The sequence below is a fragment of the Ictalurus furcatus genome, chromosome 20, assembly GCF_023375685.1.
Source record: "Ictalurus furcatus strain D&B chromosome 20, Billie_1.0, whole genome shotgun sequence".
Classification (NCBI taxonomy): Eukaryota; Metazoa; Chordata; class Actinopteri; order Siluriformes; family Ictaluridae; genus Ictalurus; species Ictalurus furcatus.
Window position 1 is genome coordinate 12,303,289 of NC_071274.1, and position 17,242 is coordinate 12,320,530.

General features: G+C 37.0%; 1 protein-coding gene across 1 annotated transcript in view; it reads right to left on the bottom strand.

Moving 5' to 3' along the window:
* Window positions 1-17,242, bottom strand: part of kcnab1b (potassium voltage-gated channel subfamily A regulatory beta subunit 1b) — a 62,953-nt gene that overhangs the window by 1,938 nt on the left and 43,773 nt on the right. The window contains exons 9-13 of the mRNA XM_053652228.1: window positions 5,061-5,146; window positions 3,833-3,953; window positions 3,393-3,487; window positions 1,821-1,941; window positions 1,114-1,202 (exon numbers count right to left, since the gene is read on the bottom strand). Of these exons, the coding sequence (XP_053508203.1) occupies window positions 1,114-1,202; window positions 1,821-1,941; window positions 3,393-3,487; window positions 3,833-3,953; window positions 5,061-5,146 (512 nt within the window). The remainder of the gene's footprint in view (window positions 1-1,113; window positions 1,203-1,820; window positions 1,942-3,392; window positions 3,488-3,832; window positions 3,954-5,060; window positions 5,147-17,242) is intronic.

The window sequence follows — 17,242 nt, forward strand, 5'->3', positions numbered from 1 at the left end:
CCCACACCATCACACTTCCACCACCATGCTTGACCGTAGGTATGCTTTACTTTTTGTGGAATTCTGTGTTTGATTTTCACCAGATGTAACGGGACCCCTGTCTTCCAAACAGTTCCACTTTCGACTCATCAATCCACAGAACATTCTCCCAAAAGGTTTGAGGATCATCAAGGTGTTTTTTGGCAAAATTCAGACGAGCCTTAATGTTCTTCTGGGTTAGCAGTGGTTTTCACCTCACCACTCTTCCATGGATGCCATTTTTGCCCAGTGTCTTTCTGATAGTGGAGTGTAGGTCCTTTGATGTTGTCCTTGGCTCTTTTGTGACTTCCTGGATGAGTCATTGCTCAGCTCTTGGAGGAATTTTGGAAGGTCGGCCACTTCTGGGAAGGTTCATTACTGTGAGTTTTTCCATTTGGAGATAATGTGGTTCTCACTCTGGTTCTATGGAGTCTTTGAAATAGCTTTGTAACCTTCCCAGACTGATGTGTTTCAATCACCTTCTCACTTCCTCATCATTTCTGGAATTTCTTTTAACTTTGCCATAGTGTGCTATTGCGTAAAACCTTTTAATCAACTTCATGCTGTTGAAAAAGTTCTATTTAAGTGTTGATTTGATTGAACAGGGTTAGCAGTAATCAGGCCTGGTTGTGTCTAGTCCAGCTGAACCCCATTATGAATGCAGTTTTCATAGATTTGGGGGATTAGTAACTACAGGGGCAAATACATTTTCACACAGGCCCAGTTGGTACTGGATAATTTTTTTGCTTCAATAAATAACATTATCATTTAAAAACTGTATTTTATGTTTGCTCAGGTTGCCTTTGTTTTATCTTAGATTTTGTTTTAATTTCTGAAACAACTTAGTATGAGATACACACAAAAACAGAAGAAATCAGAAAGGGGCAAATACTTTTAAACAACACTGTGTGTGTAAACAGTGAAATTTTGTCCTGATGTTGATAAAATCAGCAATTATAAATCTTGTATGGTAGCACTACTTGTATTGTTCTCCGCTTGATATATCGCTTTGCTTGTATTTCCTCATTTGTAAATCACAGTTGGATAAAAGCATCTGCTAAATGAATAAATGTAAAATAAAACCAGTTGACTTGCCTGTATTGCGCCCAGGTTTTCTGTGAGTTGTGCAGGGTTGGAGCTCCCCAGCAGAACTGAACTCACTCCCTCGTTCCGCAAGCACCAAGCTGCAGATGAGGAGAGGAGAAACAAGAGCATTTCAGAATACCTCATTGACTCATCTCATCAGTTTGATTGTCTCCCCAGTCAAACCCGAAGCCATTGGGTTAAAGAAAAATAAATAAATAAAATAACTAAAATGAACACGTTTTTGTAACGCTTTCTTAGACTAGGGCTTCAGTTCCAGTGACGAGATCCCATTGATTCACATTAAGAGTAAGAGCATTAAGAGGAGCTATTAAGAGTAATAATGCAGACGCTGGATCCATTTGAGCTTTTAACATCTTAATAGAATAACATGGATATAGAAAGCCTGATCCCACATTAGTGCTGCTGCATTGAAATATTAAATAATAGCCAGAAGGTTATTTGATTTTAACGGTCCTGTACTAGGATGTGATGAGAATAGATCAAAGATAATTTAGTTATAAACATAGGGAAAGGAAATAACAGCAAAACATGTCAGATGAATAAGCTTGTGTGGAGCCGCAAAATCTTGACCCCCAAGACAGAACCTTTTAATTGGCTCATCATTGTGGGTGATGTTTTGTAGTGTAATTACATAATAACAGTTTGGTGAAATAAAAGGCTTCTTGGTAAATGTAGGTTTTCGAGTTTTGTCTCACCCACGGCAAGTTGCGGCAGTGTACAGCTAAGCTTTTCTGCAATGTGACTCAGTTCCTTCAGCTTAGCCTGCTGTTTCCTTCCATCCTCACTCACTATCTTATCCTTCAGCCACTGGTACGACTGGTTCCATACACAGAACATACAAAACAACAACAACAACAACACAGCAAAAGATGCCATATATAAAATAAATTCTTCAAATATTATGTATTACTTATAATACAGTATTATATCATATCATATAAAGTGCATTATTTATCATATAGTCAATTATTAAATGGAATGATTGAGTATATGGTTGATGATTAAGAGTCTCAATGTAAAGACACACTCTCTCAAGATTTATGATGACTGGGTAGGTACACCACAAAGCAAGCTAATATAAGCGGGGCTTATTTGAAATAGCGGGGCTTATTCGCTTGACATAGCATAACAGGTCAATCCAGGTTCAGTGAGTTCCATCAGTGAAGTTCAAGTGCAACTTATTTCTACTAATTCAAGTTGGAATTGGCCATTCAAGCCTCATGAGTGTGCACACAATGTAAAAGCAGCCCTAGCAGTCGAGTACAGATACAGCGATATGGCTGCAAAGGAGAAAAGGTTTTTAAAATGTATTTATTTTTTTTTAAATTCAGCTGAACAAAGACTTACTGTATAATGCAATTAGATAATGAGTATAAATTGCAAAGAAAAGCAACACCTAGGCAATGAACAAAGCTTGAAAGCTTTGAGCATCATGGCAAAGATATACAACAGAATGGTTAAGAACATAATTAAAACACAAAATAATAAAAAAAGACAATTTACTGTAAAATTGGCCCTATAGTCAAAATGCTTAATAAATACATGATCTCCGAGTACAAATAGTGGATTATATGGAGTAATTGGATTAATTTAAAGGCAGATTTTTATTTAGTGTACCTTTTTCATATCATTTTAGAGACGTTTAAATTGTATGCTGTATATGCTTTTACTCTGCTTAAAGAAAAAAAGGTAATTGAATTGAATTGTGATCCAGATGTGTACAGTGGTTCCATGTGAATTTCAGCCAACATGATTTGATGTATTTTCAAAGCTCTGGAATAAAACCAACCACCACACGCACATTTGAGCTCAGGCTCAAACCCACAACTTTAGAACTGTGAAGACTACACTACACGGGCCAATACAATTGAGTCAAGTTAATCTGATACTAATTGGATCACGTTAACACTAAGTCTATTGATTCTCTCTGCATAATTTGAGATGATCTAATCTATAAGATTAGATATTTGTTTAAATAAATTTTTCTATAAGCAAATTAAATCACATTTTGACAAGAAACGAAATATATTTATGTGAAATATTTAATGTTCTATTTTTTTTTAAATCTGACCAACCGCATATTCGCTTTTTTCAGTGTGCACTACTATGTTGTCATAGTAACTCAGTGGGGCTTACAATTAGCTTCATTTGTGGAAGTGAAATAGGCGGAAAATAGCTGGGCTTGTTGAAATAAGTCTGACTTATCGAGTTAGCTCGCTTCATGGAATACCCTCAAGTAGATATATCAATCTACCATGTAGGCCCACCTTCATTGCTGCCCTGGAGGATTCTGGGACACCATTCTCATACTTTCCTGTGATGATTCCACAGGCCAGGGGAGACCAGGATACCACACCCACACCTGCAGTGCATCATGATAAGCACAAATAAAGCATGAGTTGTTTTTTTTTTGGTTTTTTTTTTGATCAGTGACTATTTGTTTTCACATATTTATATCCTCAATTGATACATTTTTATGGAAACTTTTTAGTACATATTCTAATGGAGGCTGTCTGGCTCGCTACTGTCTGCTAAAATATCCCAATTCTTACAGCTGCATTACCTGCATCACCTCACTTCCTGTTTTGCAAAGAGTCTGACAAAGATTTAGGGCTATCTCTATCATGCATAACTCTGTATAACGTGTAATGCACATTAAGATTGATATAAAATTATATGTTGAAAAGTGTGCTTAATGTAGCCATACCTATTTTATGATACAGCTCAGGCATCTGCACTTCCACTTTGTCTCTCTGGAAGAAATGATACTCGGCCTGCTCACACACTGGAGGGATCAGGTTAAACTGCCTCGCCACAGAGTATGCCTCCTATAGAGAAGGAGGAAGAAAGAGACAGTTGCTCAATACTAGGGTCTGTCCCATATACTGCTGAGCGCAAAAGACAAAGAAAGACATTTATCGTGGTGTTTCACAGTTTCTTTATTATCACAAGTAGCAAAAATGGTCAAATAGTGTATGTTAATATACTAATAGTGAAACAATAAAAATTATATCAATTTAAAAGTTAGTTTCTCCCTTTTTTTTTGTCTTTTGTAGGACCCCCCCAACCCCCTAAACAATTCTTATGAGTACTCCTTCCTTTGTTACATCCGGTCTGGAAACCAATGTTAAAATAGGTCCAATTCACAAACAGTTTACATTTATCTTTTTCATGAAGATACCATGTGTGTGTGTGTGTGTGTGTGTGTGTGCATGTGCATGTGCAAACCAGTGCACTCAAATGTATGTTCATACCTTGCCAAAACATGCAGGTAACCTAATTGGATCAATTACTGGATTATTTAAAACATCATAAAAAGGACATTGTAGTACACACCAGAACGCGTTACCAATTAATTGTACTGGTTACATGCCATTTAAAAATGGGTCATCATGAGAACTCTGCATTACACATCATCTTAAAGAAGAGAAAATGACTAATAATATTACATAATATAAAATAAAATAACACAGTGAAATAAAATTATACAAAGAACACGTAATACAATACACAGAATTGATACAAAGAGTATGTACAGTGCTCACACCACATTACTTTAAGGTAAGCTAACTTGAATTAATTCTGGTACAGCACCACATCACGAGAAGTGGGATATGCACATGCTTTTATGTGGATTATGAACCTACAGTAGGAAGACCTAGGAGGAGTGATGGATACTGATATTTAGAACACATACTGATCTAGCAAAAGTTGTTCCAGTGAACCTATGAATTTAAGTTTGTTTGGTGAATTTTGAAGTACTCTTGTTGTTTCTCATTCACAATATACATCAGTTATTGGGAACATACATTGATTCACACTGCCTTGCGTTGACCAATCCGAAATCCTCTTTTAACGTTAGTAGTAAACATTTGGATTGATGCGTAACTAGATAATTTTAAGGATCTGAGGTTAAAATACAAAGTTCGACTGACCATAATCTCCATGGCGGTCCAGCGTGATGTCCCCCAATACATGGCCATTCCCTGGTTTATAGCATGAGTCATTGCCCTCACGATCTCTGGGAAAAACAGAAGCAACAAAATATCACGCGGTACACTTATCTTCCTCGTTCTCTGCAAGAAGCTCTAAAATTGATTCAGAAAAGTCAACAATCACATAAGCCGACACAAAAGCAGCATTTAATGGCTTCAAAATTCATATTACCTAGACATGCACAGATCGGCTTATGGGCCCTTTTAACTAATTGACTTAAAATTATTTATTCCTTTTAGCAAGAGTTTAGCTGGGTTAGGAATGTAGGTCGGAACTGTAGGTGCAGGTTGCGCACATAAGCCTGTTCACGGCACTTAATAAGTGCACTTCATCAGAAAGTCAGCAAGTGCCCTGTAAAAAGTGCACTTTATTTCACTTAGGATACTTTTGGATCTGGATCTTTTTAAATGTGATTTAACTGCACACTGTAGTATATTATAGTTAAATTGATTATGTGAGTGATTATGTCTTTTAACAAAATGTTAAAATAACTATTTAATTAAAATAGTTAATAAAAAAATGCAAAAGATGAATAAAAAGCTGAGCTCTTTTTTATATACTACACTGTGCAGTCAGAAGTCCTGGGCCAGCAAGTACATTAACATTACAGGGAAAAAATGGTTTCAGAAGACACAGAAAAGGTGACAGAACTGAATGCTGAAGTTCTTAAAACGGTAAAATTCAGAAAAAAATAGCTAATTTAAATTGTTAACCAGGAAGCATGCCAAAGAGTCCAAGTACAGTATAAGCATAGGAGAAGGCAAAAGTGAAAAGACAAATCCCCTTGAATGCCACAGTGCCATTCAACTACCTGCTGATGGTGGTGATTTAGGTCTCGCTTCATCTCTACCTAAAGAGAGTGATGCAGTGGTGCTTTAGTCCTTTAGTCTGTCCACCTGTGTACACTCTGCTCAAATAGAGGTTACAAAACTTCAACTTTCATGCTAATACCTCCATCTCTTGTCATCTCGTAGATATCTAACTAGCTGAGCCGAGTCTTTGCCACAACTCAGCGCAACTTCATCATTGCATTCTGGATGTCAAAGTCCAGCGTTTGCTATCTCCACTATGTCTTCATTGGATTTCTCAATAATGTCACATTTAACATCACAAAGATTATGAGTAAGAAAAGCAGCTCTCGCTTTTTTTTGTTTTGTTTTTAAGAGCTAACAACGAAACATGATCGTTATCCCTTGTGTTTGAGATTTTATTTATTTATTTAAAAAAAACACTATTGTAATTGTGCAAGCAGTGAATCCCTGTCACATCAGCACAGCAGACTACAACCTCTAACTTCTCATAGAACTAATGAACATACAACACCAACCAACAAATTCGCACCAGAATTACTAAGCACATCAGAAATATTTCAGTCTAAACATATTTAATCTGAATCAGGGTTGAGGTTTCCCTTAACAGCTTGAGAGAGAAATAGAGCAAACAAATGAAAAATGCTGTAAGTAAATGCGAATATGCCACAGAGAGCCAAAATAGTAGCAGCTTTGATTCCACTGTTTACAAATGATACAAATGGGCTTATTTGTGTTGACTCAATCACAATTGATTTATGCCTGTGTAGTTTTGGAGGGCCTCCAGTTTCGTCTTGTTTTTGGGGAATTAAGCACTGGGATGCTATTTTGTTACGAAAAAAAAAAGCAATTGTGGCTGTATTTAGGCAATAAAATTAAGTTTTCACACACGGATACATTTCAGTACTAGAGTAGGTATGCAAGACGTCACAAGCTTTGTTAAAAGATCTGATCACTTCAAAATATCATTAATTCTGATGTAAAACTGCAACCTTGTTCATTAGATAGTGCACTGTTTGAGGAGTTTGCTATACTTTCAATGTTTGAAAGTATAGTGAAGAATATCTAGTCACTTAATTATTACAACAATGCACTCTATTAATTAATTGGCCAAATTATTAGCTTCGGATACCAATAATGCAGTTGATGTTGGTAAGGAGTAGGGAGGGACACTAACTTTATCTGGGGCATCCAAGTGCACTGGACATTCTACAGAGATTTATTCATTCATTCATCTTCAGCAAACCACTTTATCTTGGTCAGGGATCCTGATCGCTATGGATCCGGAGCCTATTCTGGGATTCTGGGTGTGAGGCAGGAATACACTCTTGCATAGGATGCCAGTCCATTGCAAGGCACCATGCACACACACACACACACACACACACACACACACACACACATTCATACACCTATTCACACCTAAGAGCAATTTAGAGTAACCAAATCACCTACCAGTATGTTTTTGGGAGGCAGGAGGAAACTGTAGAACGTGCAGGAAACCCATGTGGACACAGAAAGAGCATATGAAACACCACACAGTGAATAACCTGAGCTAAGGATTGAATCAGACACCCTGGATCTGTGAAACAGCAACACTACCAACTTCACCACTGTGTCACACAGCTACACAGACATGATTTATAAAATGCCAAAATTCTATCTACAGTGTCTATCTGTATTAGACCGCTGGATTTGTTCTACTGCAGACCCAAAAAGACTTGAGGCTGCCAAAGGTGCTTCAACTTAGTTATGGGTCTGAATACTTATGTCAGTGTGATATTTCAGGTTTTTCTGTTTTAAAAAAGTTGCAAAGTTATCACAAATCTGGTTTTTGCTTTGTCATTATGGGATATGGAGTGTAGATTTATGTGAACTTATAACATAAAGTTAATATAAAGTTTATTATAAACTTATAACAAAACTATAATTTAGCATAAGGCTACAACATAACAAAATGTGAAGGAAAAAAACCCAAAGGAGACTGAATACTTTCTAAATGCACTATAAAGTAGTTTGTTGTGATCAGGAGACCCCACAATCTATTGTTGGCTCCTCCAAACCTAGCTGCACCTGGTCACATCATTGCAGCAACAAAATTAAACTGCATTAAACTGCAACAAATCATTTGGGTCCACCATGAATCTTTCAGACATTACACGTCTGTATTCATTACTTTACAATATAAATAAATGTAACACCATTAGGCTAGTAATTACAAGCTAATGGTATGCAATCTGTCACAGCTGTCTAGAAAGCAAGGTGGGCATTCTGTCTTTAACACAACAGCTAATGGTTGAAACAGAAGATCCTAAAATAATGTTAGAAATGGATATGTGATACTCATTTTACATATATAAAATGATTCTACTATTTTGGTGTAGCAAAAATAAAATGAACAAATGTTAAGCTGTAATTTCTCCTAAACAAGATCTTAACTGGAATGATTTTGCCAGACATTTAGCTACAGTTGCTCTAGTGCAAAGTACGAACCAGATTTTGTCTTTTGTTGAACTTTTTATTCATTTCAGGTCTACTGCTCCTAGATCAGCCCAAAGTAAGGATTTCTCGCAATGTGAGTGCTGTTAGGTTTGCACACTTACTGCTTCTCTAAAGCAGTCTAGCACACTACGTGACGGAACTCCCATATGAATAGAAAGCCATCTGAGCCCCATGCCTATGTTGTTTTATTTTGCTGCATTGGCCATGCTCACGGCATTTTGCTTTGTTGACTTTTTGCGATCCATCTTTCCACTGCAGTCCACAAGGATACGACTTCTGTGCACGGTTTTTAATTTCTCTCTGCACTACAGCAAGACAGCATTTAAAAAAATAGATTTGAAAAAGGATTAAATTATCAATTTAATCATCAACAAGCGTGTGCCCTTGTGTGAGAGAAGGTGAGGAGAAAATAGCAGGCTTTGTTTAAGAGGCATGCTGAAGCTGGAACAGCGCATAATGGAAATAAGAGTCTTCTCCCACTCGTTCATTAGCAAAAGGGGTGTGTGTGTGTGTGTGTGTGTGTGTGTGTGTGTGTGTGTGGGAGAGAGCAGTAGGAGGAAGTAACGAGAGGACGTCAGCTGAGCACAATACATCAGCACATAGAGAGATGTAGCGAGAGATGTAATGAGAGCAGAAGTGGGAGAAAGGAAGAATGGGACTACACTGGAGGAGTTTTGCATATCCAGCTGTAGGTTTTATTATGTATTATGGCGTACACTTTTATCAAACCCTCCAAAAATGTCCTGCTCTGTTCTGCATGCACATTGAGTCATGCTTCTCTGCTGCAGATTTCAGAGTATTTGCATTTCATCTTATCGAGTTTACTTTAGCTACACACACACACACACACACACACACACACACAGAGTACAAAGGCTTATAAAGCAGCAAGTAACACTACTAACGTTCAAATAGAATAAAAACACACACAATCAGAAAGCTATAGAGTCACCAGCATGCTATAATCTGAATTGGCACTGCGGCAACAGGCACTGCAGATTTCTTTCTAACCTCACTCCAGGCAGAAGCAGGAACAATGAGTAAAAATGCCTGCATTTTCTAAACAGCTTGAGAAATGTTGAGAGATGTAATGTGACTCTGTAGTTCACTGTAATATTTGGTTGTAAATAAAAGGAAAGTGACAAGGCAATCTGACTGTAGTAAGAGATTTCCAATCCACCCTCATACATGAATCACAGCACTGCTGGGTTGTGTGTGTGTGTGTGTGTGTGCGTGTGTGTGTGTGTGTGTGTGTGTGTGTAAGGGGCTACCCGCAATAATACACATCCAGTATAGACTGTGTTGTTCATGTATAAATAATGTCATTACAGGCAACAATTTACAAGAGGGATATCAGCATGCACTTTCTTTGTGTGCTGAATGCAAACGAAGACATGATTCCTCCTTCTTTTTTAACAGATTCATAAGTAGTGTATAAATATTTCACAAAACAAGTCTTGAAAATATGGCAATACGAGCATGTTGGCATTAAAGTATATATATATATATATATATATATATATATATATATATATATATATATATATATATATATATACACATACGACTTTACATGAAAGAGAGAAAAAACAACACTCAATTATCATTACGAGTCGACCATTTGAGAAGGTACTGTCATTTTTATATGCTTATATTGCAAAATTTGACATTGTTTTTAACAGCCCGTTCACAACACTTTAAGTAGTAAAAGGTTATATAACTCATAATGGTGTTATAAATACAAATTGGACTGCCATGTTTGTCTGAGGGCATTCAAATCATGAATTCTGCTGGCATATGGACTTCATAATAGATTTATAGGCAAATGGAGCACTCAATTAAAGAGAATTCAATTCCTTGTTATTACAAGACATCAATCAAGTAAATACAGCTCCCAAAAGGTAAGAGGAAATCCTCCAGTATTGGTTTATATAATATTTATGCAATGCTTAGGAATATTATGTATGCCCAGTATAGGTACACTTCAAATAAATTGTTAACAAGACTTTACTTTATGATTATGATCTAATCTACAGTCTAATTCACAGTTCTTTAGCTTGAAATGTAAATAAAACTCAGCTAAAATCATCCCCAAATAACATTTATAACAGATGACCTTATGAGTGTCTTATGAGTGTCAATTTAGCACCTGAAATTGATTACTTCATAACCAAAGCCAAAGAATAAGAGGCTAATGTTTGTGTCAGAGCTGCAATGCAGAGGCTGCAGTCCCCGTGTGAGTGTGTATGAGTGTGTGCATGAAATGACCTGCCATTCTGTAATAATGTGTGTAGGAGTTGAGGGGAGATAAAGTATTGCTGAAAGGGTTGTGTGTGTGCATGTGTGTGTGTGTGTGTGTGTGTGTGTGTGTGTGTGTGTGTGTGTGGGTGATATTGGTCTGAAGAAAGGAAACTCAACTGACTTCCTAATCATTACATCATGGCACGGTCCTTCTTGAGTATGGTCTTAAGGCTTCTTACCATGTTGACTTTTCAGCTCTAGAAGCAGCTGTGTTCAGTGTGGATTCATTACTGTAAATATAACTTGTCAATGAATAGCACTGATGCGGGTCAAATCTCAGCATGAGAATCATTCATTCCACATCTGAATCATTTAAACTAAGAACCAAGATGGCCCTGGTAGGAATCAGTATATCTTCAGTGCACTCTCTGAATGGTGCTTTTTGGTTCTTAATCACATGTTCTTTCTCCTAGCCAAATGCTCTCTCTGTTGATATCTATCCCTTTCCTTCAGCCTCTTTCTGTCTGTTTGAGCCAATAATGTTGGTTTAATTTTATTGCCATTTTATTAGCAGGACAATTAATGAACATCGTCTGGACAAAGTGTTATAATGCAATGTGAAGGTAACACTTTACAATAACAGTACATGAATAATCACGCATGAATACCTGAATTAATACTTACTTAAATAGGAACTAATGAAGAGTTAAGGCATGCACTAATCACAAACTAATGCAGAGTTAACCTTAACTATGACTATGAGTCTTATGAATTCACGTGTGAATAATGTATAAATTAACACATAGGGGTAAACTAAACCTAACATGCTCTATTAGAAAGAATATGAATGAAACATGCGCAATTTCAAATCGTTTATTTTCAAATGTAGAATGACACACTAATAATAACCGCCAATAATATCTTCTCAGCCTGTGCATGGCCATTTTGAGGGGCAGTGGCCCAAATCATGAGCAAGAGCACTAGAGTGAAATAGGTGACCGTTCATAATGATTTAAAGAGACGCATTTGACATAGACACGATAAAAGCAGTCAAAATAAACACAGCGACATCTAAGACTAAAACACTGGAAAATAATCTTACAGAAGACTGGTTTTAAATGTTAATAGGTAATTGTGTCTGCTAAATACATGACTAAATAAATAACCAGCCCAAAAGCACCCAGGTCACACCCCTCTTTATCTCCCTCCAATGGCTTCCTGTAGCCGCCCGTATCAAATTCAAGGCCTTGATGCTCACGTACAAGACCTTGTCTAGAACAGCACCCTCCTACCTCAACACTCTCCTGAAGGCTTACGTTCCCTCATGCAACCTGCGATCGGTTAGCAATCGGCCCTTAGTAGTACCTAGTCAGCGTGGCTCAAGGTTCCTTTCCAGATCCTTCACACTAACTGTCCCTCAGTGGTGGAATGAACTTCCATCTTCAATCCGGACCACAGAGTCTGTCACTATCTTCAAAAGACAGCTAAAGACCCACCTCTTCCGTGAACACCTAACTAATCCCTAAAACGCCAACCCCACATTATCCTTTAAAAAAACAATCAAAAACAACCTTACTTTGGCTCTTACACCTCTACTCGGCACACTTTGCTTTTCTAGAACTCAATTATAAATCTTGTATGGTAAAGCATCTGCTAAATGAATAAATGTAAATGTAAATTAATAAATGTTACTGTATTAATGTCACCCTTGTGGGTAACGGAGCAGTGCTCTGGGCCCTAGCCACCGGGAGCATGTACTAGTACTACAGTGGGATGTAGATGGAGAATGACACAAAACGGGTTGAGATGAAATCATTGGTGTGTCTTTCTATATTCGATAAGGAGGATCGATGTAAATTATAAAAGTAATCCAATGATGTTTGTGTACCCAGCTGAATATAGCAAATGATATAAACTACTTCAAATTGCGCATGTTTAATTCATATTATTTCTTATAGAACATGTTTGATTTAGTTTACCCATTTGTGTTAATTAATACATTAACTAACAAACATGTACTAAAATGAACTTAAGGTGGTCGCTATTCACTCATGAATTCATAAGACTCAAGTCGTAGTTAAGGATAGCCCTTCATTAGTTCATATTTAAGTAATTATTCATTCAGGTATTAGTGAAGGATTATTTGTGTACTGTTTAGTTCCTCCAGGACTGAGCTGTTTTGCGATCGCAGAAATGAACACAAAATCAAGGAAACTCCACATGTCATCACAACGTACGCAGGCCCCTTCAATTCACGTGTCAAACATGAGTACAGCTTAAAGTTCTCATTTACCAAGAAACATCACTGCAAAAGACCGTGCAGTTACAATTTTGCCAATTCAAGTAGTTTTCTGCAAAAATAGCACAATAAAACTCAGCAAAGAGCATAGCAAACTTTGGAAAAAGCCGCAGCAAAACAGCAAAATCAAGCATTTTTGGTTGCAACAACCACAAAAAAAAACCCAGAAAAAAAACATACGGACTGACTGTTATCGTAAAGTGTAACCCATTTTGAGTATTGTTATGAAATGCAGCTGTTTCATTTCATTCTCTCTCTCTCTCTTTTTCTCTCTATCTCTCTCTCTCTCACACACACACACAATCTATAAATCTTCCAAGTTAAATTTATAAAGCAATAGAAAAGGGAACACTTCAGACTTTCAGAGAACTGCAGAATCAACATTTCTGTCACTGAAATAAAGCAATCTTTTTATTTCCGAGTACAGTTACAGAATCTGTGTTCAGTTTGGGGGATTATTCTTTAATATTATTTAATAAAGTCTTTTAACCGCTGAATAAATTGGACTGAAGTGTGATTTTATTAGGCGTTTTGCCTCCAGAATGTGGCAGCGTTATTGATGCAAATATATAAATTTATTATGAGTAAATGCTTGAGTCTGCATGATCACCCTCTTCTGCCTTTTCTCTACAATTGAGTCATTGGTAATAAAAGTCCATGACACTCACGACAGTTTTATGGGAGAAAAGCAGAGCAGATAAATGAGCTATTTTCTTCCATCTTTACTAAAACCTATTGTAGTCATTTACTCAGGAACATGCAGGAGGATGATACAGAAAGTATAAGAACAATTTTACATGACGTGTGTGAACATTTCTGCTTGTTCCTGAGTTTGGTTTACATAATTTTTTATCAAAATGTCCTCAGTTTCCTCCGGGTACTCCGGTTTCCTGACCCAGTCCGAAGAAACGTATTGTAAGCTAGCTGGCATCTCTAAATTGTCCATAGTATGTGAATGGGTGTGAATGTGTGTGTGATTATGTGTGTGATTGTAGCCTGAGTTGGATTGTCACCCCGTCCAGGGTTTCCCCCACAGAGTCCTCTGCCCGAAGTCCCCTGGGATGGGCTCCAGGCTCCCCACAACCCTGTGTAGGATAAGCTGTACAGAAGATGAATGGATGGATGGATAAAAATTCTACACACCCCTGTTAAGATTGCAGGGTTTCAGAACGAAAATAAGAAAAGAAAAGAAACCAAGATTAATCATGTAAGATCTTTTTCCTCATCTAATCTGTAATAGCAACCAACAAAATTCAAGTAAATAGAAACATTTTAGAAAAAGAAAATTATAAAACTTACAATAAACTATGCAAGTGTGCACACCTTTTAATAACGAAGCATTAGGCTGTGCTCAGAATGAACCAATCACATTCAAGCAGATATTCAAAAGTAATTGTCATACACCTGTCATCAATGACGTGATTCTGATTAACCTCAAATAAAGATCAGCTGCTTCTGTAGGATTCTTCTGACATCTTCTTGTTTTCATCTGACTGCTGAAGCCATGGTCCACAACGAGCTTACAAAGCTTGTACTGTACAGGATCTCATTGTCGAAAGGTATCGATCAGGAAAGGGGGTACAAAGGAATATCGACTTCCTTACTTACTTTTATTAGATGTGCCATAGAACACCATGAAGACCATCATCAACATTTCAATTGGAGAAAATGGGACACCACAGTATCATTGCCACAAACATTTATGAAAGTACATGAAGAAAACTTATTAGGAAGGCTGCCAAGAAACCTACGACCTACCTCCCTGCATGTGACAACAGTCTCTCACATACTTCACATGTCTAGGGCTATGGAGTAAGGCTACATGACAGACCGTTCTCACAAAAAAAGCATCACCCTAAACCTTGTGTTGTGGTCTGCTGAAACCAACGTGGAGCTTATGGGGCATAATTCGAAAACAAGACAGCTTATCACCCAAACAACACCATAGCCATGGTGAAGCACGGTGGTGGCAGCATCAAGACAGAGGGAATAATGGATAGGTCTAAATAGCTATCTATTTTGGCACAAAACTTCAGGCCTCTGTTAGACAGCTGAAGACAAAAAAAAAATTCAGCTTAAAGCACAATAATAACTCAAAACACAACAAAGGAATTCAGAAGACTTGAAGAGGGCTGTGCACAGGAGCTCCCCTCATATTCTGATAGATCTGGAGCATTTTTGTAGGAAGAGTGGGGGAAAAAATGACAAATCAAGATGTGCTGAGCTTGTAGATTCTTACCCCAAAAAGGCTGAGTGCTGTATTACAATCAAATACTTCAACTTTTTATTGTTTTATTTATTTATTTATTTAATTATTTATTTTATTGCTGGTTGCTATATCACATTAAAAGTGGAAAAAAAGCTCTGTCATGATTTTCCTTGGTTTCATTTTTCATATCACAAAATCCTGCAATTTTAACACGGGTGTGTAGACTTTTTTTTTATGTATACACTGTATTTTATTAATATTCTATTTTCTTTTACTAATTTACTACTACTATTATTTTGTTTTATTTTGGTAAATAGTCATACCCATAAATACCACAGCCATCCATGGCCAGGAGCTAAGGGAGCAAAATTGTCCACACAATATATTCACAAGCTCTTCACAATAGACCACTTGTGAAGTTAACGCTTAATCGAACCCTTTTCTTTCTTGTATTTAATCTCCACATAGCTGTACTTTACGATAGTGTTAAATATACTTAAACAATGAAAGACTAGATTTTGTGTTAGTTATCATAATGTTAGGTAATATTAGCCTTTTGTGTAATATTTTGTCTATTCAAATTGTGAGTATTTGTAATACCCTTTAGTTTTATCAGATCAGGTCAGCTACCACAGCATGGTTAATTCTTGTGCTGTTTGCGGATGTGACCGGTCTGTGACTCTGCTGCCTCTCCTCACTAATCTGAGACAGGCTCGTGGGAAAATGAGAGGATACACTAATACTGACAGCCTGAGCATTTGTGCTGAGTTCTTCTCTCCAAGGGATTAAAAAGATGCAACTTTTTTTAATCCTGTCATAGAATATGTCATGTCAAATGCTTCTCAATTTTATGAGCATATTATGTCTGTAAATGTGTGGCGCTCTGGGAAAACCCTTACACTGTGAAATTTTGTCATTTTGTACTATATATTTCTAAGAAATACATGAATTCCTGAACTGAAATGTTTCTCTTGTGCATATATCTCAATAACAAGTAAATTAAATTGCATTTTAAAATCTGAAAGTAAAAACGGGAACATTTCGACAGTATTTGATTACAAACTGAGTTGATTATGCATATGTCTGGAATGCAGCACGTATCCAACAGTTTGAACAATTTCAAGCCTGACATTTACTGTGTGAGGAAATCAGCTTCACTCAAAAAGGGGTATTGATGTCATGGATCAGACGATTGGTAACTACACCTCAAAGAGGAAAACAAAGAGATGGCCAATGGCTCTATTTTACAGCCTCCTTGATGTGGCAGCCCTCAGTGTTTACACACTCTTAAAGCAAAGCACCCTCAATACCAGGAAGCTACAGTACAGTCACAATTAGTAGTAAAAATGTTATGTGTGTTATTTCAGGACATGTATGAATTTGAATTAAACACCTGCCCCTCCTGCCTTCACACGCACAATGGGACCTGCCCCTAAAGTTCAATATTTAAAGGGGACCTGCAGAAATTGAAGGTTAATAGATCATTTCAAATGAATAATGATAAGCACAGGAAGTTACGTCGCTGCTCCTAGAATATATATCCGGTTGACAGCAAACATAATTAACCATTGAAAAACCATTCACTGTATGCCTATTTTTACAAGGCTGGTAGCTTGATTTAATGACAGGATGACCAAATTAAAATTAGGATCATGCTGTTCAGTTGTTTGTTCCTTAAGGCCAGGAACAAACCTGTTCTCAGAAATTACAGTGTATTGATTTTCAAAAGATAAAGCATAATGGAAAGATCAGATCACTGAAGAGAAGCAGTGGATACCCACAATCTGTGGCACACATTTTATGTCAACTCATATGAAATATTATATACTTATAAACTGTATTGTTGCAGAGTGCCAGTCATCAACAAACTGTATCAGAATTTAACATACATTTAAAACCAGAGGTCAAAAGCAGCTGAATGTTGTATCCTAAACAGGCAAACACTTAGTTGTGTAATGCATTCATTAACCAAAAAAGAAAGCTAACCAGGTAGCTAACTCACCCAGCCACACATGTACAGCTTCCCATACAAACCTCTCTTTTTTTCTTAGCAAAGAACCG